Source organism: Leuresthes tenuis, unplaced genomic scaffold (assembly GCF_036924035.1).
Source record: "Leuresthes tenuis unplaced genomic scaffold, fLeuTen1.0.hap1 SCAF_13, whole genome shotgun sequence".
NCBI classification, from domain to species: Eukaryota; Metazoa; Chordata; class Actinopteri; order Atheriniformes; family Atherinopsidae; genus Leuresthes; species Leuresthes tenuis.
In genome coordinates this window covers 4,497,202-4,520,276 of record NW_027325367.1, presented here as the reverse complement: position 1 = coordinate 4,520,276, position 23,075 = coordinate 4,497,202, and the positions used below count along the sequence as shown (strand labels likewise).

Sequence of the window (23,075 nt, the reverse complement as noted above, 5' to 3'; positions counted from 1 at the left end):
CAAATTAATCTGTAAACAGTCATTTACTGGTGTAGCCTGTTGAGGTGGAGCCAGTTTGGATGGATGACAGGCAAAAAAATGAGGGATCAAAAGGTCAGATAAACAGAATTTGATGATCTAATGTGGCAGTCAGCAGTGTAATGTCACAATCCACCATATTTATTTTCACAAAATGCAAAATCCAAGTAAAATTCTGGCATGTTAGGTTATTGCAGCAATGTAATTGAAGATATTTTAGGAATTTTGAGCATGTGACACATAAGTGCTCTGTGTAAAATGAAAAAAGGCTGCTATAAATGGGTAAAATGACACTCCCACTCTCTGTTCAGCATTTGACACCTTGTTGATGGTCTCTGGCTCCCTCTGCTTGTCAGGATCAATTCTTGTGTCTTCATCATCATCATTAGTTTTATTTCAATCTTTTGTTTTTCTTCTTTTAAATTTTAAAGTAAAGAAAAGTTAATAAAACCAGCAAAAAGGCTGAAATTATAGAAACTGAGTCTTTTGCTTTAGGGGCTGCCCTATTAAAAGGGATATTTTGCACATATTAAAGAGTCCTTCATGCTGTTGATTAAACCGTGATCAGCACTTAAATAGTAACATTTTAAAAGATGACGTTGGAAGTGTGTATCAGAAGATTTATCTGACAAACCAAAGCAGCCACACCAAACTGTTTCCCAACAGCAGGGTGGAGAAGCCTATAAGAAGTCCATAAAAGTAAATACCTGATAGCACTGTCACTGCACTGACATACATACAGTGCTCCTCTATTACATTATCTCATGGAGTATCAGTGTAAAGTTCAAGTTCAGGTTAGAAAACAGAAACTTTAGTTTGTTTATTCTGATGAGTCAATGGAAACAGACTTCTTTCTTTTTAAAACAGCTCCTAAAGTCAACATGTTGCCAAAGTGATCAACATCATCACAGCTAGCACCATTTTATGATAATTACAGATTATGACTCTGAGTGAGGTCGATTCACGACTCATTGGACAAAGTCTGACTCCACATCATGTCTGTTTTCATGCAGATTCATCCCAGATAACTTAAACTTTTAACTGCAAACACTTTTAAAAGGTTATTTATTTCTATTCCTCATCGTTTCTTGAACCACGTGCAGGGATGGGAATTGTTAAGAATTTAGCAATTCCGGTTCCATTATCGATTCGTTTCCTTATCGATTCTCATTCAGTTATATACAGTACAGATGGCTTTGGTTGCTGTAATACTTTAAAGTATGCACCAACATTTTATCTATTTTCGCCTCTGATGATCTGGGGCTGATGTCAGGTAAAGGAGCAGGAGAGATGGCAGCCATGACCTCTACAGTAGATGCACAGGTGGACTCTGACATTATGGACACTTTTCTCATTCCATCAATCTAAAAGGAGGTTTGGTGAAGCCGAGGTCATTTTCCAGGATGATAATTCATCTTTCCACAGAACAAAGAGCACTCCCACCAGATCTCAATCTGAATCACCACATCCAGCGATGCAAATAGCCTGAAAGTGATCAGGAAAGCAGGCTGCATCATTGGACACAAACTGGAGACATCTGAGGTCGTTATGGAGAGGAGGGCTCTGAATAAACTGCTATCCATCATGGATAATCCTGACCACCCCTCCATCACTTCCTGGACAGACGGCGACAGATACAGGAATCATTTGTGTTTATAAGCAACTCCACTGCACTCATGTTCAGCTTAATTAGTTAATTATTCTTTTATAAGTCCTTGTTTCCCCCCCCCCCGACACAATATGTATGCATTTCTTTTAGTACTTTGCTCTATAATTGCTGCTGTAACACAGAAATTTCCCAGCTTGCGCTCAATAAAGTATATCTTATCTGATCTCATTATCTGTCAAAAAACCCAGAGGAGATGCAACAAAGTTCCAGCTGTGACTTTTTTTTTTTGGTTTGTACTTTCTTATCAAAATTTGCCGTTTTAAAAAGCCACAACGTTCAGATGTTAAATATCTGTTTTCTTTACTTTTTAACAAATTTAAAATAAACATCCTCCAAGTGTGGAGATTCATAATCTTACACCGATGCTGTTGCGTTCCTCTGTGGCACTCATTTAAGGGACTGGATAGTGTAGTGGTCTGATTGCCACCTTTTGTGTGGGAGATCTGGGTTCAAATCCCCTGCATGAAAGGTACCGTCTCCAGTAGGGGTCCTTAGGCAAGACCCCCTTACCCTGTCTGTAAGTCGCTTTGGATAAAAGCGTCTGCTAAATGCATGAACATTTAGCTTCTTCTAGTCCAGGTTAGAGTCCACAGGCTGTTTGAAGATGCATTTCTCTTATTGGCTTTGTTTTCAGTGTCTTCAGTTCAGAGAGGGGTGGGGGACTGAACCAATGCTCTTCACCCTGGGTTGTAAAATGTACGATGGGGGTGAACAATCGCAATGACTGTGTACCCGGAAATGTGTTACTTCTTCTAGATGTACAAGTCAAGTCAAAGTTTATTTCTATAGGACTTCTAAAGCAGCTGCAGTCGACCAAAGCAGCTGAGCAAATAGAAATGCAATCGACCTCTTAAACAGCTATAAACATTAAAAATTAATGAGTAAAATTAAACCAAAAAACCAGTGCTCACCTTTACCTTTTTGGCCTGGATCTGGGGACATCTGTATGGCGTGTTAGGCTTCAAAGGTTCAGACAGTTGAGGGGGCGTCATGCCGTTTAAGCTCTTAAAACTGGACCGTGGACTGGACTGAAAGCCAGAGTAGAAAAGCCACAGCCGGGGTGATGTGATCGCGACATTTCTTTTCAGTCAGAAGGCGAGCGGCGGCGTGCTGATTGGAGTAATGATAATCCATATTAGATGTGATGAAAGCACGAATAACCTTCTTAAAGTGGTGTAAAGGGATGTAGGCCTTCACCTTACTGAGGACACTTAATCAAAAAAGCTCGTCTTGATTACTGAACTAATCAGTTTGTCAAATTTAGAGGTTCAGTCAGAGATCACGCCAAGGCTCTTTGCAACTGGGCGACAATAAGAAGGCCAGTGGCACCATCATGACCATCTAAAGGTTGGATTGTCCAAATACAGTCATTTCTGTTTAGTTTTTGTTCAAATTAAGAACATTTTGCTCCATCCATGACCGTAAATTTCTAAGACAGTTTAGCAGAGCCAGGATGGAGGAAAATAATCTGCAAAACAATGAAAAGTGATGTTTTTTCTTTAAAAAAATGGAACCCAGAGGAGTCATTATAGTTCAGTGATACTTCGTTGTTTCCCAGTGAGAAATTATATTGCTGCTGGATCAATTTTTCACAAACGACAAAGAATGTTATTATATTCTCTCTCAGCTCATAAAGATTAACCAGAAGCTTCTGCAGCAGCATTTCAACCATCACAGAACACAAAAAAATCCTATCTGCAGCAGCCACCGTTGAGTTCAGTGCCCCCATGTTTGCGTCTTTCCTGTAAAACAAAAACAAGACATGTTGTAAAAAGTATGTCGTAAAAGAAGAGAAACGCAGTAAACCTTTGCTCCGCGTCCTGCAGGCATAGACCATGACAGTAAATCTGATCGTAAAGGGTTGAGAGGATGAAAATGTGTGCAGGAGGCAGAAGGAAACTCCAGAGCTGTAAAGTTTTTTTCAGTGAGAGGAGGGAGCAGTACAGCCTGATACGACCCATCTTAAGGCCCTGTGATAAGCAATCTGCTGCGTAACACACAGCTTTGGAGCTTGTGTGACTGTGTTGGGGCTGAACTTTGTCCACAGCTATTTCCAGTGTGTGAGTGTGTCAGAGTCTGACTTTCATCTTGAACTGTGCGGCTCCTGCATGTAGGAGCCGGTTGATGCTAAAATAAACCCCACATTTGCTGTTTTCTTCTTTTTAAGAAAGGTTTGAGGGTCTGTCTGTGGAAGTTCTTTTTAAAAAGGCAGCCATGATCAGCCGTAACTTCAAGAATGTGTTGGTGGTCTCCTTTGGGTTTCTGTCTCTGTTCACGGCGTACGGAGGCCTGCAGAGTCTGCAGGTAGGTGCAAATGAGTTGGTTTTAGTTTGATATTCATTATAAAGTTTCCTCTCTTGGTGGACTTGCTTTAAAAAGTGTTACATTTTTCTAAAACCTCACCTTTTAACATTATATTTACTTAGCTATGCATTTTGTTTGAAAGAAAAATACACAAATATGAAGGATAATGATAAAAAACTATACATTTATGAAAATGTTTTTACCTAAATAACGAATATAGTTACATAAATTGTCAAAATACAATGAAGAACAGATGTTTAACCGACAGAACAATAATAATGACGTTAAATTACAATTGTGCCTCTTTTCTGAAAAGTGAGATTTTGTATTAATTCAACCTAAGAGTATTTTAAATCAGTTTAAAAGGATTATTTTGATATGAAATCACTGACACAATCAGGATTCAGTCTTCACTAAAGACTCTTGACTATATGGCTCTTCCTGGTTGATAGATGCCACTCAAAGGGATTTCCCGATCTATGCCTTCGTTGATCGTGGCGTTAACTCGTCATTAATGCGTTAATTTTGAGAGCCCCTGTAATCGCATTAACTTTGTTTTAAGGAGGATCATCTGCAAAGAAAGACACTAAAATAAATCATTAGAAGTTAAACATTAAATAAACCAGAGGCTGCTTCAACTGCAAAAATTAATTTAGAAAAAGTCAGAATCATGTTGGGAAAACTACTTTTCTCACGACTTGAAGCCTCTTTACGAACCAACGTTTAATTTAAGTATCCATGACGACAGGAGACGTATTTCTGTGGACGGTTTTTATTATAATTTCCAGCCTTCACCAATAGAAATATTAGCAAAAGTAGCCTCTCTTATCGATGCTGCTCATAAATCATAATCAGTATTCATCACTGATGGTGATCAAACTGATTAACTTGCTGATATTAGCATGTAGAGTTCTGTATTAGTAGAATTTGTGATTTTATTTTATAACAGACTGTTTTTAATATGTGATCTCTTTAATCCTCCGATGCTGAATCATCTTTCATCACGTTTGCTGGATGGACATCTTATCCTTTGCTTCACAGAGCAGTCTGAATGCAGAGGAGGGGATGGGTGTGGCGTCTCTGAGCGTCATCTACGCCTCCATCATCATCTCCTCCATGTTCCTGCCTCCCATCATGATCAAAAATCTGGGCTGTAAATGGACAATCGTGGCCGGCATGGCCTGTTATGTGTCATACTCTATTGGAAACCTCTACCCTGGATGGTAACGGCTCAGTGTTTATTTCAGTATAAATTCTTTTGTTCACACCGCCACCATGAATCTGCTTTTTCCCTGAAAATAATGTCTCATTTCGCATCTCTGAACATGCAAACTGTTGTATAGTTTGTGAAGGTTGGAGCAAGATTTCTTACCTCCATGGTCCTTAAAAGGGATATCATGAAAGCATCAAACTAAATTAAAAAAAATGTTTCCGATCAAACCAAACGATCCGAAAGCATCTTTAACAAACGCCTCCAAAATAACTGCTGATTTTGCTCAATTTTAGAGGGAAGTTGGGGCAATTTTGTGAGTAAGTTCCACCATCTGGAGTCAAACTGACCAATCAGAAGCAAACATTTTACAGAGGTGTGGTGTATTGGTCGCCTTCAAACAGCCTGTGTGTAGATGATGCAGGAAGAACTCTGACACCAGGTCCGTATCAGAATTACAGATTGATGCATCAAGTCTGGAGAGATGAGTCAAACCCGGATCCCCGGGTCTTTGTTAAGTAGAATCTGCCTGTTCTTAGGGACCTTGAAGATGCTGCATGTTCCCATCAGACACAAAGCCGGGACATGGTGTGTGAGTAACTTTGAGCCTCTTCTTGGACAAACTAACTGGGGAGAATGTTATTCTCAAAATGTCCTGATTTATATCCATGACCCCCTTACACAGCTGGTAATTACCAGACTTCTTATCATTTTCCAGAAACAACTTTGCACAGGTGGGAAACATCAGACACATTCTTCCCTCTTTTAAAATCTGATTTAATAATCCGAACTTAAACCACCATAAAATATTTGGTTAACTCCAGTGAAAAACCGAAGCAGAATGAGTAAATATCAATTAAACTGATTATTCCTTTTGGTCAAAAGTTCTACAAGTGAATCAGAAACTTCTGCTCAGCTGATGATGAATCCAGTCTTTTTTGAACAAACAAACAGCCTAAAAATAAGAGTGAAAAAGCTGATTCAGCACCCTTCCCTGCAGGTTTTCAGTCAAAGGTGAATTGCTGCTTTTACCCCACAGCTTCGACTTATTTTCCTCCCCATTTCAGGCTAAAATTAAGCTAAAAGATGTGTGGTTTTATAAGCAGGTGACTCACCAAAATGCACCATGAATATCTTTAGACCAGAATATCCTCCGACTGTTACATCCGATGTGACTTTGACAAGAAAACTGATGCTTTCTACTCCTCCAATTAGTCATCAAGTCAGTTTATGAAAGAGTTTAACTTTCCTAACGAGCTCGTTTCAAATCTTGGTCAATACAGCGTGATGCTTGTTTTCCTTTAAAGAAAAATCATCTAACACATGGGGGGGTGTTCTGTTCTCCATGAGGTAAACCTCAGCTTCACAGGAATGTTGAGAGCATTTAAATTCATTGCTGCTGTTCAGTCATCCAGAATGACAACTTAACTTTAGTCTGAGCTCCAAAAATCCTTCAAAAACTGACCATCAAAGTGTCGCTGTGTCTGGTGAATATATCGGAGGACCCAGATCCAAAGGAAAGCTGTCTGGAGGCCAACGGATGGTAACTGAAGTCCTTATTTTAAAACAAGAGATGCAAGTGACTGACTGAGGTGTGAAAAGCAGAGCTGAGGACCAAACAGGGGAAAAGACGAGGGGGACTGAGGATCTCTAGGTGGAATGACAACACAGGACAGAAAATACCAACCGAGAGTATATGAATGAGTAAGAAAGCACTAAACCACAGAAAAGACTGGAAACGCAAATCAAGACACAAAAATCATGGATCACGTCACTTTTCATAAGAATTAAGTCTCTCACAAGAGGACACGATCAGACGGGCTGATTAAGTTTGTGCCTGAGATTTAGGGCACTGAGATCATACTGATAGCTAGGCTACTTTTGGGTCCGATAAATGTCCTTTCAGGGACATAAATCACCCAAAAATTCAGAGGATGCTCACTTCTCACGGCACCACTGGTGATAGGTAATATTTTGTTTAGTTTTGTGTTAAGATGATGGATTTTGACCTCTCTGACGCAGGTACACCCTCATCCCCACCTCAGTGATCCTGGGTTTGGGCGGCTCTCCCATGTGGTCGGCAAAGTGCACCTACCTGACCATCTCTGGGAATGCGCAGGCCGCTAAGGAAGGCAAAAAGGGCTCCGATGTGATCAACCACTACTTCGGCATCTTCTTTTTCATCTTTCAGTCGTCAGCCGTGTGGGGGAACCTCATGTCGTCTCTCATCTTTGGACAGGACACCAATATCGGTAGGTAGGCAGAGCAAACCCAACTCTGTGGTAAAAGGATAAAAACATTCACTGTTAGTTATTTGAGCAGGCATATAGTTGCTAAATTAAAGGTCAAACATGTTGGATGTAGGTACATCTTATGTGTATAAATGCAGTTGCTGTCTGAAATAGTGTAGGAATGAGTGAATCTTTCCATTTTTGAGATTTAAATTGATCAATCAGGGTGGTCTGAACATCCAAAATAATAATTTCCAGTTAATTTACCAGACTGAGCTGTTTGACCAATCAGAGTGACACAAATGCTCTTAAATCTTATGATTCAGTTATTAATTAGTCAACTGGGTTCTAAAAACAATCTCATGATGAAACCTGAAACAATGACTTAAAGCAACAAGACAAACCAAAAAGAAATCCACACTTTGCTTCCAGATGGAGGTTGAACACGGGGAGGCAGCATGCATGGCCTAAACGGCCAAAATAACAAACAAACGGGAGAATAAGAAGTTTAGCAGGTTTGCCACATCTAAAACAGGCCGTACAAAGGCCAGAGAGGATCTATAAGCTCAGTTGATGATGATTAAACGCAGCTGTGACTCGTCACAGACCCCCGCTGCAGCTGATCATTCCACAGAAACCTGTAAAGTTTATGATACTCAGTTTAAAGGAGAATAAGAAAGGGTGTGTGCTACAAGATGCCAAGTATGTGTTATATATGATGGTTTAAATGCTCTCATATCAGCTTTTATGATGACACTGTTTCTGGGAAGAACAACAGTAGTGCTCTGACTTTTGAAATACCCGATTTATAAAACAGCCAATGACAAAAAACTTGATTTAAAAATGACTGAGAAACAGTAAAGGCTTTGGAAATGTCTTTGTTGCAAAGTAAATCGATTTCAAACATCAGACACCAACATTTACAATCTTCTTGGAGCATATAAATGACTCAAAGCAAAGATACTCAGCTTATCTTCATCATCCTTCACCACAGCTGTGTTGGAGCACGTGGAACCCATAATAATCTCTATTTCCATGGTGATCTTTGTGTCTTCTGACAGTGAACATCCCAGATGAGGTGCTGCAGACCTGTGGAGCAGGTGACTGCGGCCTGAACGTCACGGTCAACGGCACCACCAGCCGGCCCGAGCAGAGACTCGTCTGGACACTTGTCGGATGCTACATCGGTGAGTCCAGTTCAGCGTTTCTAACTTTCCACCAAGCCTCCAGTCTTGATGTGGCCTGCCTGCCATTCTTTGGCTTGTGGTAGGTGTGGGTGTGCTGGCGATAATCATCGTGGCAGTGTTTCTGGATAACATCGACCAGGAGCAGACCAGCCAGTTTCGTGAGAACAGGGAGCCGTTCTGTCACACGTTCCTGGCTACGTTCAGGCTCCTGAAGGACTGGCGGCTTCTGATGCTCATCCCACTCACGATGTACAGCGGCTTTGAGCAGAGTTTCCTTTCTGGGGAGTACACCAAGGTAAGAGGAACCCCAAATTAAGTTGATCAAAGCTATCTATCCATACAGATTTTAGTGGAACGAAGGTAACCTTCACAGTGAAGCTTTAGTGAAGTGCTGCATATGTGTAATTTTATACCTCTAAAGATCTTAATACTTTACATTAATGCAGACCTGTCAGACATAGTTTTTATTTAGCCTTCAGTCCAAACAAAAGGCATCCTGCTGCCCTTAAAACCCCTGAAATGTCTCACATGTAGTCCACTCTTTGCCTCTGGTACTTAATGACATCACCTTGAAACGCTTTTGGATAATTCTTGCAGACTGAACCTCGTCAGTGGAGAAGTTTAAGAAGTTTACAAGAGAAAAACTTTTTCACTTTTAAAAGTGGACATTTCAGAGATTTCCATCCACAGGGAAATTAACCTGAAGTGATCTGATGAAAAGCTTCAATAAAGAAATGTGAATCAGACGTTTCTACTGACGAGTTAAGGCAAACAGACTAGGCTGCGTGGTTGTAATTCAGTAGAAGAAGAAGAAGAAGAAGTTGTTGTTATCCGAAGTAAAAACAAACCTTAGGAGGAAGAAAACAACAGCATCGGTAGTGGAAATCCACAAGAGGAAAACTATTAACCAGCTGAGACCAGAAGCGACTTGTAGAGTCATTAGCTCTCACTAATTAGGGCGTTTTTCCACTGTTTTCCACTTGTTTTGCCAAGTTCTTACAAATCCATTGAGTGGATGGTTTTGTGCACGTGTGGATTAGGTCTGAAGCTCAGCTCACCAACGCAGGGCAAAGGAAGCCCCAAACAAGCTCTGAAAAACACAGTAGTCACGTTTCCACCTCGTAAAGCTTTTATTGCTGCTGTGAGGAGTTACATATTGGTAGAAAACAGTCACGTGTGAAGCCAGCTTTATGCTCTTATGGCCAATACTTGGGTAATTAACCATTAACCGTACATTTCACGATCAACTCTGTGAAAGTTTCCTTGATTGAATCGGAGATAATGAAGGCTCATAAATATATAATGTGTCTCTGCGCAGAACTACGTCACTTGTGCTTTGGGGATTCACTTTGTTGGCTTTGTGATGATGTGTTTTGGAGCGTCCAACTCCCTCTGTTCCTTCCTCTTCGGGAGAATTTCTCGGTACACTGGGAGAGCTCCACTCTTCCTCCTGGGTAAGATCTCTTGTAGTTAATCAGATATACAGAAATGTGCAAAAGTCTTGAGCCACCCGTCATTTCTTCATACACTGACAGAAAACCAGGAAATAGGTGGAGTAAATGACTGAAATGGAAATGGAAATACAGCATATATGGCAAGAAAAGGAGCATGAAAGTCATTATATGGTATCAGCACCTTTATTCTCTACCATAGCCTGACCAGGCTGCCAGTAACAAAGTGTTTTTGATTTGTTTCCTGCTCTGTGTAGATGCTAAATTGATTCATCCCGTGAGTTATGCGTCTTTTTCAGCGCTTCAATGATTCATAAATCAGTTTTTACAGAAGTGGTTACGGTTAAAAAATGGAAAATGGCCAGATTGGGCTGAGAATGAGAGGAAAAGCAGTCAATGTCCTCAGAAAAACTTTGAAAGACTTTCAGAAAGCCTGGAGAACTATTTCCTCCTGGAAAGAAATGAGGGGTGGATCAGGACTTTTTATATATGAGTGAATTCTCTGAAATAAGAAGGGATGCTTCCTGCTGGTTTAGTTTAGTGTTTCCGTGTTTTTTTTCAGCCACTGTCGCCAACTTCTCTTCCATCATCGCTCTCCTGTACTGGAAGCCTCATCCTGACCAGCTGCCAGTCTTCTTTGTGTTTCCTGCTTTGTGGGGTATGGCAGACGCCATCTGGCAAACTCAGACCAATGGTAAGGAAGTCATGCACACAATATCCCCACCATGCTCATACATCCATGTACACCTCACAGCCTGGAATTAAAATGGATACCTCCTCCTTAAACACCTTTTGCAGCAATGACAGCCTCAAATCTCTCATGGTATCCGTCTATGAAACATCTACCCACTGGGATTTTGTCACGTTATTCAAAGCAAAACTGCTTCAAGATGGGTGGGTTCTGCCCTTTAACTCATGCCACAGACTCTCTGTTGGATTGAGATTTGGGCTTTGACTCCAACATATTTAAATGTTTCCCCTTACACTGCTCAAGCTTTGCTTTAACAGGATCATTGTTAGACCCGGTTTCAAACCGCATAGAGACTGATTCATTCAGTTCTGACCAGTTTCCCAGTCCCTGCTGGTGAGAAAGACTGGAGGTGGCTGCGAGGTGAAACAGTAACTGTGTTGTTGGCTTTTTTTCTAGCCACACCTCCATAAGCTCCACCTCTATGGACCTCGCGGCATTTAGCGGTCCTATGGACCAACGCGCCAGGTTCCTTCAGGGTCACATTTGGTCTCTCTGACTCTCTTCTTGCCCAGTCTGAGTTTCGGTTGAAGTGCCATATTCTTTCCATCTTATGATTATCCAACCACACCGATTCGTACTTCCTCACAACTTTATCCGACACCTATTTGGAGAGCTCCTCGGTCTCTTCATTAGTGGTGTCCTTTCAGACCAGGCGTATAAATACCGAAACTGGACACAGGTGGAGCTTATATAACTAATTAAGTGACTTTTGAAGGTAATTAGTTGCAATAAATCTTATTAATGTACCACAACGATAGAGAAACAACAATAAAGTTGTACTCCACATACAACAAGTGTTAGTGTATCAGATCTGTTCAATAATCTTTTGACCGTGTCAGACAGAAATTAACGCTATTCACTCTCTATCCTGCAGCTCTTTACGGCGTCCTCTTCCCAGCAGACAAAGAAGCAGCATTCGCCAACTACCGGATGTGGGAATCGCTCGGTTTCGTCATTGCTTTTGCCTACAGCACATTTTTGTGCCTGGAGTACAAATTATACATCGTGTTGGCTGTTCTGGTGCTGACTATCATAATGTACCCCATAGTGGAGTACCACGAGTACAAGAATCCCACAAAACCAGCAGAAACAGCCGACTTCCTAAGTAACAAAGAAACCTCCAGAACGAAAGCGGAAATGATCATTGCCCAGACACAAATGTAGAGATGGATTTTTTTATTTTAATTTTATTGCTTTTTTTGTTGGTTTGTTTCTGTGTAATTTTCTGACTGAGCTGCTCATCGAGTGGTTGGATACTGATGCCGAATGTTCATATTTGTAAATGCCATATTGAAAGAAATACATGATGAAAATGACGAGACAGACCTTAAAGGTGCAGTTAGAAACTTCTCCGTTTTGCAGTCCCCCGACTTGCTCCATGTGACATGCGATGTGACCTTTTAAAAAGGATATTTAGGTTGAGTTTTCCAGCTTCTGAGTAGCTTAACTTTTTTTCATGGCTGCTGCTGGTGCAGTGGATCGTGCACTGGTAAAATATCGGTCTTCTGAATCACTGAAAGTTTCCGAAAGGTTATTTTGTGAAACCTACCGAGGAGCTTTTATTACCTTTTCTATCGCCATTAACGGTTGTTGTATCAGTATTGTTTTCTTTATTTGTTACTCTGATGTAAATTATATCCAAATCAAACTGTACATGTTAATCATCGCATTTTAAACCTACAGAATTAAATAAATAACACTTAAAATGCGCTTTTATTACACAAATAAACTTGTATCTCACAGTTAGAGGTAAACAGCACTCACTCATTTATGCAGAAAATAGCAGGGTGACCAGGTCTGAGTTTGTGAGAAAGACACACGGCACCATGACCACCTGAATGCATACAAATGCGTCCCAGTCAGGGGTTCTATGGTATGATAATGAGCTTTATTGGCCTTTAAGAACATTGTGAACAATAAGCCTACTTTACACTGAACCTTTTAACTGTCTTTATATGGTCATTGGTTAAGAAAATTAATAAGTTGGTCATTAATTTGCATGTCATGCACTGGGCTTCCCGTGCATCACGACTGAGATGAAAACCAGAGAAACAAGTGCTGAGGGCCGTCATTGGTGCTCATCATCCTGCTGAACAACTGAATGGTTGAGGAGAGAAAACGATCGACCAATGAAGGTAATTCTCTACTGTCAGAGAGTGGACATAAAAACAGAGACCCTGTCCAAAAGTTGTACTTACTCACTTCCACTTTATCTATGCCAGGGATGTCCAAGGTCGGTCCTGGAGGGCCGCTGTCCTGCAGGTTTTAGATGTTTCCCTGCTTCAACACACCTGATTCAGGGTGAAATGGATCTCTTCAAAAGATTGTTCAGTTCTGCAAAAGCAAGGACAGCGGCCCTCGAGGACCGGATGGGGAGATCCCTGATTTATGCTGTAGGGCAGGGATACCCACATCCGGTCCTCGAGGGCATAAATCAGAGATGTCCAAAGTCGGTCCTTGAGGGCCGCTGTCCAGCAGGTTTTAGATATTTGCCTGCTTCAACACACCTGCTAATGATGTATTGATCAGAATCAGTTGTGTGGATACAGGGAATCATCTAAAACCTGCAGGACAGCGGCCCTCGAGGACCGGGTGTGGGTATCCCTGCCCTACAGCATAAATCAGGGATGTCCAAAGTCGGTCCTTGAGGGCCGCTGTCCTGCAGGTTTTAGATATTTGCCTGCTTCAACACACCTGCTAATGATGTATTGATCAGAATCAGTTTGTGTGGATACAGGGAATCATCTAAAACCTGCAGGACAGCGGCCCTCGAGGACCGGGTGTGGGTATCCCTGCCCTACAGCATAAATCAGGGATGTCCAAAGTCGGTCCTTGAGGGCCGCTGTCCTGCAGGTTTTAGATATTTGCCTGCTTCAACACACCTGCTAATGATGTATTGATCAGAATCAGTTGTGTGGATACAGGGAATCATCTAAAACCTGCAGGACAGCGGCCCTCGAGGACCGGGTGTGGGTATCCCTGCCCTACAGCATAAATCAGGGATGTCCAAAGTCGGTCCTGCAGATTTTAGATATTTCCCTGCTTCAACACACCCGATTCAAATCAGTACATCATTAGCAGGCTTGTGTAGAAAGCGGTCGGTATATTTAGTGTATATACTGCATTGATCTTTTATGTTTGCATATGTTTAAATAAATCACTTGCAAAAATAAGTGGTGGCTCAAGACCCCCAGACAGTCTGCTGTGAGATTACCTCATAAATGGCAACAAAGAGCCCAAAGGACAAAAACTGAATGTATTCCCACCATTCAGTTTTTCTTTAACTACGCTTCAATTCTGGCAGTTTGAGCTGGGTGGGTGTTGTGTTTTTGGCGAGGGACGATGCAGAAAAGAAGATCTAAAATAGTCATGTTATGGTTTGTTTGGGATTTGGACAAAACAGACCAAAATTCCTTTAAGCTGGGGATGTAATTCACATATAAACAAGGGTTCAAGAAGCCTGGAGAACTATTCCTGAAGACTCCTTAAAGAAATGACAGAAAGCTTGTCTCAGAGGGTTCAGGCTGAGTTGGAGAATAAAGGAGCTCAGACCAGATATTCACTTTAAAGCTCATTCAGTTGTACAAACTCTGTTTATAAGTAAATCGCTGCATCCAATTCCCATTTTTCTGGCAAAATATTGAGAAATAAGGGGAGAATCGATGTTTAAACACTGAGTTCGTGATATCAGGGTGATAAAGAACTTAGAGGGACAAGGGTCTGCATTTCAAATGGTGCTTTTATTGCAATGTGTTGCATTCCCACATTCATAGATGTTATAGATTTGTTAGTCAAAGCATCATTTCCTCAAGGTTGGCATCCTCACCTTGGAAAAAAGCAGAGGGATCAAATGCACGAGGTGTTTGTGTTTTGAGTGTAGTAGAGAAATGTGTGTGTGTGTATGTGTGTGTGTAAACTTGAGCAGCCACGAACATATGAATGAACAAACCTCCGAATTTAGACTTCCAGTAGATGAAAATAAAGAGAGTTTTGTTTGTCTGTTAGCCCCCAGGGCTCTCACTCCCCGCAGGGACTGGACCCGGCCTGAGACTGATTGTCTACAACATTCTAAAGAAAAGGTAGATTTCTTTATATTCACGTTACACACCTGAACAGGAGGGTTGAGGGGGGTACTTAAAAGAGACAGAGTGAAAGACAAAAAAAAAAACAAACATGCATAAAGTTCTCCCAGATAAACATTGTCACTCATTGTCTTGTAATAGCTGCTCCGATGCCTCTTTAAAAACAAACTTTACATGAGTGTAATATACAAAACTGGACAAAAATGAGTAAAATGTATAATATATATTTATATATCTATTTATATTAATTTGTACAGGGGAGAAAGTGGAGCCTTGGTCTTTTTTTTTCTTAAATTATGCAGAAAAAGCATCACCACCCGCCCCCCTTAAACAAAAGAAAACACAAAGTGGTGAGTAAATACTACGCCTTGCTTTAAAATCCATGACCCATATCCAGCCTCAGTCCCCATAAGGCAGCACTTATAATACTTGACAACTGATGCTGTGGTGACCAGGAATGAGTGGGAGGTACAAAGAGTTTGGAGAGTCCATTTCAGATCGATGACAAGCCTCTAAGTGGAGAATCGTGACTTTTACGGACATCGACGGGCCTTAACCGAAGGCCGGTATCGGCTCCAGGCGAGACAAAGACGACATACGAGACCAGCAAAACGAAGAAGACGCGCAACGCGGTCGGTGTGTCGTCATCACGTCAGTGCACAACCGTTTCTTTTTGAGAGAGAGCTCAGCTCTTTAACGTTTGACAAACAGGAAGCGAGCGTCCGGAGAGGGAAGCGAACGGCGGGCAGCTACAGAGCAGGAATGTTCTGAGAGTTCAAGCTGAAGGAGGCTTTAACAGTAGAGAACAGCGCGGAGAAGAGGGCGGGGATGTCACCTGAAGAAGATTAGCATAGTACTTATACTGAGGATCGGTTGGCGTAAGAGAAAAGACAGAAAGAGACACTGAGATTCCATTTACAAACAGCTGTGTACAATTTTTAGCCGTCATTTGGACGATGGGTATCCTCTACAGCCAAGTTCTCCTTTTAAGAACCTGAGCAATTCCTTGACTTTTAAATAAAACGACTATCTAACATTTTCTTGGTACATTCAGGGGACGAATCTCCAAATGTTGATCCGATTGAGACGGTTTCTGATGGCCTTTTAACTCCAAGTGGATCCGATATAAAGTGCAAAATTAGATTGTATTTGCAAGTTCCTGGGATAGTCTGATTAATCTTCTGCGTGTGTAAAAAAGTCATTTATACAGTAAACTATTTTTCATTTTAAAAAGGTGAAAAAAGGTTTTAAAAAAACCCTGGTTAACAAGGTTACTGTTAAACAGCAAAGGAGCAACTTTACTGCAGAAAGTATATACACGAGGCACCTCAAGTTTGGTATAAAGTATTCAGGTAATGTGAGATTGAAAGCTGAAAGAGGTCATCAGATATTAACAGGAATACTCCCACTGTCGGGGCTTTTTGTTGTAAAGTAACTAGAAAGATCTCTAAATGAATGACTTGCTCCAGTGTTAAGTCTACATACATGTGAGGAAATGCTTGTTCCAGTAAGGTGCATAGCTGACGGTTGGTTTTCTTTTTTTTCCTGTAAACAAGTGATAGCACTTCAGGCTCGAAAGACCTCATTGGCAAAGTCTTAACTGACCAAACTTTGGGACATCACAGGGATTTGTTGCTGATAGGCCACTTCGAAAGACAGACAGTGTTAAGACAAAAAATATATATATAAATACGAGGCAGGAAGGACGAGCGGACGTGCAGAACGACGCCGTGTGAGAAGGACAGAAACCAACAAAGAGGCGCTACATTATGTCTTGTCCAGTGATGATGAGGTTTGCATATGATATCTGTCAAACACGTCGAAGCTTTGGTCGTTTACTACTGACGAATGCAAAAAAAGGCTACATCAGTCAGACAGAGAAGAAGAAGAAGAAGAAGTAGAAGAAGAAGAAGAAGAGCTAAACAAGCGGGCGATGCTTCTCCGTAAAAACCAAGGCTCCACTCTCCCAGATCCGCTTAAACTTCTGACAACAGAGAAAATTAAATAATATGGCCTTTTTTTTCTTTTCTTTAAATTAACCCGTACAAAAAGCCAGTCCACGCTGCTTCTCTCTCAGTAAAATCACATTCAGCAGTCGCTAAAAACCATTCTCTGGCATAGTCATCTGAAACACCCACAGGTACTGTGCAGGGTCGAAAGAGTAAAAGAAGAAAGGATCGAACAGGACATCTTCTCCATCTTAGTGAACACCAGATATACAGTATTAATCACTTACACGCATACGTACGCACTCACTGATAGTCATATACATACATACATCATCAGAAAAATAAAAAATAAAGTAGAAAAATCAAAACAGAAAATAAGAACAATGACGGAGGCGAGTAGTTATTTACCACAAACTCGGAGCACTACTTTTTTGTTGATTCTGAACAAAAACATATTCACATTTCTCTGTTATGTACATCATGTTAACATCAAACGTTAGAAAAGAACCGAAGCTGGTACCTGTTGGCTGTAGTGATGAAGGAGGGACTGTCCTTCCTGTTGCATAAAAACATCGGACATAAGCGCTGGATGTATTTGGCATGTGTTATTTTGCTCTTGGTGCAGGAAAAGCTGCTGAGTTTCTCCATTGAACAGGGTTGTAGAGGAAACCACTTCCATAGGAATGCCTATTCCATGCAGAAAGGTGAGAGGAGGGGGGGGGGGCAATACTGGACGAGTGAAATCAGTCCAGAAACCAAACGGTGTCTGAGGCTGGACAAACAGCGGTGCAGAAACATGGGAATCAGCTGGTTAAGCTTTCCATTTCAGTGCAAATCTGATCATTTTGTCCCAATTTAACCTTCATTAACGCGGTCAAACGGTTTCAGAAAGTTGGAGCTGGCTGACAGAAGCAAAACGTCCGCGTTTTCCCCTTTTCCTGCAGACCTGAGCGGAGAATGTTAAGCTGCCCGCTCCTCTGCGATGCTACAACACTTTAAAGACGTGAAACGATGCTTTTTTGAGCTGAAACGACTGAAATCTGCAGGAAAATCTGCATCTTTACATCACAGTTAAGTCCAAGTCAAAGAAAAAGTGTGAAAAAGTTACTTTTGGCTGCGGGAAATCTGACAACTGGCGATCTTCCTCTTTGGGAATAAGTTCTGAAAAATCTTCACTCATATTCAATCTTTGAGGCTTAATTTAGAGTCTACGGAGGCCTAAATGGGTCACTTTGTGATAACGTGTGTGACTTTTGTGTTTCAAAGGGTGGGTTTGGACTCTGTAAAACATCCAGGTGGCCGGGAAACAGCTGCGTTCTGCGGTAAAACGACTGCTTTTGCTCCTGCCAGGAAGCTCTGAGCGCGTTTAACGGCCTCGCTGTCCGAGAGTCCGACTTTTCCTGGATTTTGGAGGGAACCTTTGAGCACAGTCGCTGTTCCTGGGCCACTGTTTGCCCGTGGCGATCTCACATCGTGCAGCACTGCTGCTGGAGCTGTTGGGTGGAATGTCGACCTTGCATACTATCCCTCTTCATCGGAGTAATGTTGCATACGGTTAAAGTATCTCTGTAAAAATACAGGAAAGCCCTATTCCACGGAATCAGCATCAGTCTTGTTGACCTAATGTGAGTGATGAGTTAGGTAGTTGAAAAAGCTCATTTACAGATTCTACTCGTCTCCAGTCGTCCACGGCAGAAAGAAAAAGAGAAACAGGGACTCGGACTGGGCTGATTCTGTCAGGGAGCGTCAGGTTTTGTGCTGATGTACAGACGTGGCAGGAGGCAAAAGAATCACTGAGGATGTTGGCGGTCGTTACACATCACTGGACGCTCCCTGACAAAATCAGCCGTGGTTAAGACAGGAAGCTGATAAAAAACAAGCACAAGTTCATTCCTTTCAAACCGAAACCTCTGGGTGTACGGGCCAATTTTTCTAATTTCATACGCTTCCACATGCCTAATCCAGAGAACAGCGGGGCTACTTTTCAAATAATTTAGTCATGTAAAGAATATTTAGAGGCAACGTCTCAGCAGGGTTTCTGTGCATAAAAAAGTGGGTTTTTCTTGGTAAAAGAGGTTTGTTATCGCTGACAGAGACAGTGTCTGACTGAGCAACAGTAGTCAACAGAAAACCGTACGTGTGTGTAACCAGTGGAGTGAACGCTTCATCAATGAACCAGAGGTGGAGCGAGAGGAACAACAGGAATCCTCAGTGGGAACGCCACTCGTCCAACAGGTGTGCAGGAGGAAATTAAGGAATACATCTTTTTTCTTTGCGACTCAACCCTTCCTGTTTTGAATCAAATTCAGCTTTAAATTAATCACCCATCACATCTTTGTTAGGAACTTCTATTACTAAAGGCTCTACTTAAATGTCAATATATAGGAGCGATAACCAAAAGAGCGCCGTTTGCAGCGACCGCCGCGGGCAGTCACGGCAAACGCCGCCGCTTCAGGCGTCGTTATAATCTTTTTATACAATGGTTACAAACACATGTACTGTCTGAAAACTTCCTTGAAAGTACTGTCCATACATAAGAGTAAAAAAAAGGAGGAGAAAGCAAGAAAAGATGGCTAACTAGCCCCCTTGTTACCACAAGAGAAAACAAAGCATTGAAAAGCATTTTTCTTTTCCGAGTGGCTGCTCGGAGCGCTGGCCGGGACGCCAGAGGGAGCGAGGTCTGGCTAATTAAAACAAATAATCAAATTGGTGTCATTTCTTTCACATTTTGGAAGCCAGAATTAGATTCCTCCTCCACTGAAACATGTAGCTGTGTTACAATATGCCAAAGATAATCTCAAACATTATTAGAGCTGGTTTAAAAGCAAAAAACCCGAATCGAATCACATTAAACAGAGTTTTTCCGCTCTGAGGAATCAATTAATTACACTTTGTCTTTTTTTTTGTTGAGGAAAGCGGTTACAACAAAAGAGTGAGCTCATCCCCCAAGTCTTTGTCCTTCTGTTACTGTACAATACTACCCGCCTGCATGGTGCACATGGCAAACAACACTGATAGGCTGAGAGATAGCATGAAGATACACAGAAAAAGAGAGAAAGAACCCGCCAGGGCTCCGTATTCACAGCTGCTGAGGTGAGGGTAAAATGTGACGGACAGACAGTTAAATAATCATAACAGTATTTCTTTATACTTTGACAAAAATAAAAATACAACCTCCTCCCAGGTGGGAGAAAGACATCTAAGTTCCAAAGTGAGCAGCATCCCATCTGACTCCCATCCATCAGTCTATCCGTCAGTCCATCCGTCCTGGCTGTTGTCAAAGCTTGTTCTGAAGATCACGAAGATGATGACGACGGTGAGAGCAGAAGATTTTAAACAAAACAATTCAAACAAACCCCCAAAAAATAACAGAAGACGCAATAGAATAATATGTAGAAGAAGAAGAAGAAGAAGAAGAAGCAGAGCTTGTGAAAAACTCCCACTTCCACCAGGCACTGTAGCTGACAGAGAGAAACAGTAACAGAACCAGCTGATACTGAGCTTCTATCCCACAATGCCGCAGAGGTCTGAAACCTTAACATTCCCACATCGCTGAGAGACAGGTAGAGGAGGACAAAAACGAACCGAAACAAAAGCCAGAGGTGCTGCTGCGTGGGTTAGTCCCACGCTCAAACGCTGAGCTCAGCAGCTCACGCTCCCAAGATGCTGCTGCTGCAACGGCCCGACAACAAACAGACAGACAGACAGACAGACAGACAAAGATAAAAGGAGGTCGGCCCTGATTTGACAGTGACGACAACTTGGCAAATCTACAATGACGTCGCAGTTGTGTTCTTGGGTCAGGAAGCAGGAAGTAGGTCACCGAGGAATGAGCAGCAAGACAACACTGCCTTTAATAGGCTGAGGCAGACAGACAGGTTGTCAGACAGATTAGACAGGCAGGTTTAAATACACTGCTGCTCCTTCTGACTTTCTTTAAGTACTGGGCGGTAAAACCACCAGCCCCGAATCCCTCCGCAAAGAAGTGGTTAGGCTGCGTAGCTCCACTGACAGCCACACCTCTGTGAGCTTAATCTGTGGCCGTCCAAACATCCATTCATCCATCCATCCATCCGAGAGGTGAGACAGAGACAGCGATGGGTCTGGTGCACCGAGCTCCGAGGAGGAGGCGTACAAGTGAGAAGTAGAGGGAGCAGGAGAGCTGGGGTGAGGGGGTGAGGGGAGGGGGTGTCACTCAGTGAGGAGCTGCTGGAGGAGGCTCTTCTGCTGGGCCTGGTTGTTCTGGGAGCCCTGCGTTCCCGGGCCCTTCTGGGAGGCCGCGGCCCCGATGGAGCCCTGGTTCAGGTAAGAGTCACTGCCAACGAGGTTCACCGTGCACTGGACGTCCGCAAACACCTGAACCTGCTGCACCTGCGGGAGCAGAGGCCCAAAGCGTTGATGTCGGACAGCAAAAAGCCGATTTATGGTGCGTTGTTCTGATCAGGAACAGACAGAAGACAGAGAAACTCACCTGCTGGTCGCTGACGTTGCTGAGGTTACTGTTGCTCATGCCGACCGTCTGCCCCATGGGAGGCAACGATCCGACGCCACCCGAGCCTCCGGCCATGGACACCGTGATGCTCATGTTGTTGTAAACCCCCTGCTGGCCAAAGGGCTGCGCGGCACTCTGACCCGACTGGCTGAACAGGCTGAGGCACAGAAAGCTGATGTCAGGTGGCTTCCAGCCGACACCTGTCAGGCACAAGCTGCCAGCGCAGTCTCCTTACCTGTCGATGCCCGTCTGCTGCCAGCTCTTCATGTCTGCTGCCTGGTAGCCGGGAGGTGGGGCCTGCTGAAGCAGAGGATTCTGGGTGGTGGAGTTCTGAGGTGATAACAACGGGCTGGTGGGACTCATCTCAGGAGGAAACGATGGGTCCTGTTGAACCACAGCTGTGGCAAAGAAACAGATTAACTTGAATCATTTGGCTTTAATAAGGTGAAGTCTTTGATGTTTGGATTCTCTTGGATAAAGAAAGTTTGTCTGTGGGGGGGTTTTGTGACTCCCCTCTGGGACATTTGGTCATTTTCTTGCTTGCTGATGTTGTTTTAGCCTTTCAGATCCAAACAAAGCTGTTCTGGAGTTACACACAAAATCAAAGCTATCCTAAAGTTATCATGTAGCCTTAGGATGCTCCACTGAAAGGGGGAGAAATGCTGAAAAAGGGGAATTAAAAGGCAGTTTTGGTATTGTTAGCACCACCTTGTGCCTGTCCTGACTTCCTGCAGTGAGGAGGAAACTCCTCCGATGAAAAAAAACCCCGACCACACCTCAAACACCTGAAAACACATGGCACCAGCTAACGAGACTCGAGTGTGGACAGTAATGCCAGCTGCTGCAGACTGGAGCACCCTGACCTGAGGAAATAACTCCTTTGTTGAACTCACCGGACCCTCCGAACTGCTGAAACAGGCCCTGCTGCACTGAGGAGTTGACGGTGGTGTTGAACTGGCCCTGCACGCCGCCCATCAGCGCCTGGCTGCTCAGGGGAACTCTGACGGACAGCTTGCTGTCCAGAGGGCTGAAGTGACTTGGTGAGGTAGGGGTGTTTCCCGCCATCGGGTTGTACCCTGGTGGGAAGTTGAACTGTTGCTGGGACGTCGTGGGGGGGCCTTTTGGAATCCTGGCAGTTCCAACGGGCCCCACGGCCCCGGTCGGCGCGCCCGCCATGTTCTGTCTCATCAGCATGACCTTCTGCTGGAAAAGCTGGCGCTGACGGTGCTGAATGCTGTAGAGCTCCCTCTGACGCTGGGCCAGCATCTGAGCGTTCAGCGGCGGCTGCTGGCGGGAGGAAACAGAGCAGCTTAGAGTTCAGACACAAGCACTGGACTGAAAATGAGTGAAAAAGCAGCCCGAGTCCAAAGAATCAGCGCGAAAGACCTTCAGAAAGCCTGGAGAACTGTTGTGGAAAGAAACGAGGGCTTTTTCAGCGCAGTACTTTTACACCCAAACGCTGCACCAGCAACATTTCTGCTCTGATACAAGTGAGGTGTGAGATCGACTCTCCCTCCAGGATCAGTTTCTCTTTCAAAGTACGAGTGGGCGTAACCTGAAGTGGGCGTAATGTGACCCCCTGCAGGCTGCTGATGGATGGTCTCAGTTGGAAATGGTAATGAAAGCGGTGAAAATAAACCGCAGACTTTAAGTTAACAATAAGGTGAAACAAGTTCATTATTGGTGTAAAAAACAGCGATTATGACTGCTTTAAGGGAGATTTCAGCTAAG

At 43.0% G+C, this 23,075-nt stretch overlaps 2 protein-coding genes across 4 annotated transcripts in view; one reads left to right on the top strand and one right to left on the bottom strand.

The window, feature by feature from the left end:
* Positions 1-3,864: 3,864 nt before the first annotated feature.
* On the top strand, positions 3,865-12,201 carry unc93a (unc-93 homolog A). Its single transcript, XM_072362161.1, has 8 exons — positions 3,865-3,991; positions 5,033-5,214; positions 7,224-7,453; positions 8,494-8,619; positions 8,703-8,914; positions 9,938-10,073; positions 10,633-10,764; positions 11,696-12,201. Exons 1-8 carry the CDS (start codon positions 3,902-3,904, stop codon positions 11,983-11,985), a joined length of 1,398 nt encoding a protein of 465 aa, XP_072218262.1. The 5' UTR covers positions 3,865-3,901; the 3' UTR covers positions 11,986-12,201.
* Positions 12,202-14,542: 2,341 nt separating this feature from the next.
* ncoa1 (nuclear receptor coactivator 1) overlaps positions 14,543-23,075 on the bottom strand; it is a 48,963-nt gene continuing 40,430 nt past the window's right edge. For 2 of the 3 annotated variants that reach the window (XM_072362763.1, XM_072362764.1), the window contains 4 exons: positions 22,238-22,631; positions 21,580-21,742; positions 21,324-21,501; positions 14,543-21,223 (listed from right to left, as the gene is read on the bottom strand). In XM_072362763.1, the coding sequence (XP_072218864.1) occupies positions 21,044-21,223; positions 21,324-21,501; positions 21,580-21,742; positions 22,238-22,631 (915 nt within the window). In that variant the 3' untranslated portion in view covers positions 14,543-21,043. The remainder of the gene's footprint in view (positions 21,224-21,323; positions 21,502-21,579; positions 21,743-22,237; positions 22,632-23,075) is intronic. The other variant, XM_072362765.1, reaches the window with a different exon arrangement.

Bases quoted from the DNA above. Each gene is read 5' to 3' on its own strand.
- unc93a (XM_072362161.1), top strand. From the start codon at position 3,902: ATGATCAGCCGTAACTTCAAGAATGTGTTGGTGGTCTCCTTTGGGTTT. The intron at 8,915-9,937 runs GTAAGAGGAACC...GTCTCTGCGCAG, and splicing joins TTTCTGGGGAGTACACCAAG to AACTACGTCACTTGTGCTTT. The intron at 10,765-11,695 runs GTAAGGAAGTCA...TCTATCCTGCAG, and splicing joins CTGGCAAACTCAGACCAATG to CTCTTTACGGCGTCCTCTTC.